We start from the raw sequence: 3830 nt of genomic DNA, 5'->3' as shown, positions 1-3830 counted from the left end.
GAAATTTGACAATAAAAAATGGAAAATAATTTTTTCAAGTTTTCTGTTTAAAAAATAATCGAAAACTAAAAACAAAAAACGATCATGAACAAGCTCTTAATTTAAAATAGTAAATAGTAAATGATGAAACAAAGAGGCAAAGATACAAAAAGTTTTTTTTTTCTTTTTTGAATATTTTTATGTAGTTTATTAAAAATCATGCACATATTGATGATGATAGCTATGAAATAAATGTTCATGTGATCAATAGTTTTGCCATTTTAAATCATTATAATTTCGACATTCTAACTAGAGATTTTGTTATGTAACTGAGCTCATAATTAAGTTTAAAATGAAAGATGTAATAATAAAATACTTTGTACTTATTTATACCAATGTGTCAATATGAAGAATAAAAAATCATAAAAGAGAGTAAAAAATGATTCAATTTAAAGAATTAAGATCAAAGTATTATATCTCAGTTACAAATTAACCCCCAACCCATCTAAAAAAAGTGAAAAATTACAAGAATCACCACAAATACAAAAGAACTATCTCCTACCCAATTTTTTTTTTTTTTTTTGGATTTTTGTTTCATGAATCCCATATGTATGATCCTAATTAAGATTACATAATAATGTTGTGTATAGTTATGACACAAATAAGTATCATGAGCTCCAATTGGGAGAGACTATAAATATTTGGCTCCTAAAATAAGAGGCAAATTAAACATTCCACTCACATGTTACTAAATTGTTGTTGTAAGACATAAATGTCCTCAATATTCCACAAATTATCCGTTGTATCCCCAAGACCAAAAGACGACCATTGTTGTTGGCTATTTTGCTCCATGTAATTATCAACACCTTGGAAATCCATCCCTTGGTTATTAAGATAATTACAATTATTAGGACTTGTTAATGAGTTATTATCACCTCCATAATTCACTTGATCACCACCTTGGTAATAATCTTGATTAACACTTTGATTAGCAACCGGGATCCCATAATAATCCCCAAAATCCGAGACTTGTGTACCATAGGAATCTGAGGAGTTACCCGAGTTTTCGGGGGTAAAATTGGAATTTACCGGTGCATGGATAAAATTATCGGTGTACCCCATGGTTGGTCCACCCGTGGCAGTGGTGGTGCCCGATCCTCCGGAAGTCGTAGCCGTGGCGGTAGTGTGGGGCCCGTTGGTGGCGGCTGCTGCTTGGATTCTTTCAACTAGTCTAGGCATCCAAAGATAACGCATTGTGTCCTTAAATTGCTTGCTGTTCACGTCACATTTTAGTTGCTTAGCATGCTTTTGTACACGAGTTCTCCAATAATTCTTAATCTCATTGTCTGTTCTTCCTGGCAAATATTGTGCTATTTTCGACCACCTACATTTTACACACAATTCTATTAATTATTAAGAGTTTTCACACTTAATGACACTAAAAAAAAAATTACATCAATAAAACCCTCTTAGATTATAAACTACCTCCGTTACAGGTTATGTGCAACGATTTGACATAAAGCAGAGGGGAAAAATGTCTAATCGTTGCACATAACCTGTAACAGATGTGGTATTAACATTATTAGTTTGCATAAAATATTAATTTGTTTATTGAAAGAAGGTATTAATTACCGGTTGCCCCAACGAGAATGGAGTTCCAAGATCAAGAGTTGTTCCTCAAGAGTAATATTTCCTCGACGAACATCGGGGCGTAAATAATTTAACCATCTCAATCGACAACTCTTACCAGTACGCTTAAGGCCTGTTACATACATACATTCATGTACAAGTTATTAGTACAAGTCGATGATAATAATTGTCAATAGATTATCTGAACCAAAAAAATAAAAGAAAAGGGGGAAAAAAGAAGAATGATATGTTATACTAGTACATAGATTAGTAAAGTTAGTGCATAATAACATAAGCACAAACATAAGCAAGAACCAATAATTAAGGACAATATGATATCCTACGAAATGCCTTGCGCACTAAAGAGATGTGTACGAGTTCACATAATGACACAAAGTCCATGTACTTCATTTTTATTTTAATTTTTTGTAAAGATTTGTAGAAGATGAAGTGTATCAAGGTATCATCAAATTATAAAAATAAAAAAAATAAAAAATAAAAAAAAGTATCACTAACTTGAAAAAAGTTTTTTACTTTTTTTTTTCTAAGTAGTTTTAATTATGACAACTCAGCCAAATCGTCATGGAAATCCCAATTATAACATCATAAATCTTTTTATTAGCATCATCAGCTTTTTTTATAAATAAAAAAAGTCATTCTCATTTTAACAGTTTTTGTGAGACAATTACTGTTCAGACAAGAAATTTTATTAGAAACGAAGAGAACACTAAAAAAATAAATTTTCGAAATATTCATGCAAAAACAACTCATGTGTTGTAAGAGAAGAATACTTATGTAGCTGGCCTAACACATGAGATTTGGTACTTGCACAAAAATGGTAGTGAAGGAAATTAATGGTACACAAAAGTCGTTATTCATCAATACCCATTTTTCCAAACCATAATCAAGTTATTTTCGAAACCATAATTTAATTATCATGACACAATCAATATGCATGATTCATACTAGCTAGATAAACGATTATTATTATTGTTGATGTTGTCAACGTTACCTGCACAACGAGCAAGGGAGTTCCAGCGACCTTCGCCGTGTGTAGCAATGTAATTGATGAGGGCAAGATCCTCCTCGACGGTCCACGGACCTCTTCGGAGGTCCAATTCGTCTTCACTATTAACGGACGATATAGTAGTATTATTCACGTCCATACTTTGTTTCTTTCAAACTGATTGATCGACGAAAAAAAAAATGAAGTTATTATTTTTGTAGAGAGAAGAGAGAGAAAGAGGATTAACACATAATGAAGATATAGAAGGTGTGAAGCTTTTTATAGATGGAAAAAAAGAAGAGGGGTTTGAAATTAGTGAAGAAAAAAGGTGACCATGTGGTAGAAATTCGCCGCAATTTGAATTATAATATATGGTTTTTTTTGGAAGGAAGAATTTTATAAATTTGGTTTTTTTTTTTTTAATTTGTTTATAATATAAGAAGTGAAAATGTCATGCATCAACTTGGTAGTAAAGTATAGTAATTAGAAGTGTAAAAATAGTACGATTTTTATGATTAAAAAAAGGAGATTAATATAAGTGGTATGAAGTTTGACTGTTTGACATTTTTGCGTAAATCTGAGATCGTGAGTAACTGTATTAAGCGCGTTGTTTTCGGGGGTTTTGGGTTAGACGAAAAAAAATAATTGAAAAGTGGTATTTTGCTTATTATTATAGGTGTTCGTGTTGTTGGTTCCGACCATTGTTCCTTGGTTGTATCTTGTATGTACTTAAAAAATGGTCCCGGTTGACTATGGTATAACTAGATGTAGTTAGTCATTGATTTCGTAATCATCTCAGTTTAGTTCTGTTGTTTAATTTTGTACTTCTTATTTAGAATCTGATCACTATTTATGTTAAATCAGCGGCAGATACAGCTCAAACAATGAGTATGTCAGTACCTGTTGGAAGTTCTTGATATAAAACAAGAGAGTTGGGGAAAATCAAGAGAGAGAGAAAAACAAATGAAAGGGGAAAAGTCCCACATTGGTTAGGGGAAAGGTTTTGTCTTGTTTTTATATTGTAGTGCCTTAACACTATTTAGTTGGGTGAGTGGGAGGTATGTGTTACTCCACACACACGCGCGCGGGCTTGGCCGGGCTCGGGCCTCGAGACTTGGGGAATGCGATGCGCGGGCATAGGTCCTTGTTATCTTTTTGGAGAAATTTTATTTCCTTTAATTTCTTTGTTAAACAGAACATTCTTTTTTTACTGTTG

General features: G+C 32.4%; 1 protein-coding gene across 1 annotated transcript; it reads right to left on the bottom strand.

The window, feature by feature from the left end:
- Positions 1 to 404: 404 nt before the first annotated feature.
- LOC110722085 (transcription factor MYB108-like) lies at positions 405 to 3262 on the bottom strand. Its single transcript, XM_021901324.1, has 3 exons — positions 2621 to 3262; positions 1612 to 1741; positions 405 to 1363 (listed from the first exon to the last, which is right to left on the bottom strand). The coding sequence occupies exons 1-3, from the start codon at positions 2772 to 2774 to the stop codon at positions 718 to 720; spliced, it is 930 nt and encodes a 309-aa protein (XP_021757016.1). The 5' UTR covers positions 2775 to 3262; the 3' UTR covers positions 405 to 717.
- Between the last annotated feature and the right edge of the window lie 568 nt (positions 3263 to 3830).

The sequence above is a fragment of the Chenopodium quinoa genome, unplaced genomic scaffold (assembly GCF_001683475.1).
Source record: "Chenopodium quinoa cultivar QQ74 unplaced genomic scaffold, ASM168347v1, whole genome shotgun sequence".
In the NCBI taxonomy this organism is placed as follows: domain Eukaryota; kingdom Viridiplantae; phylum Streptophyta; class Magnoliopsida; order Caryophyllales; family Amaranthaceae; genus Chenopodium; species Chenopodium quinoa.
This window is presented reverse-complemented; position numbering and strand designations above follow the sequence as displayed.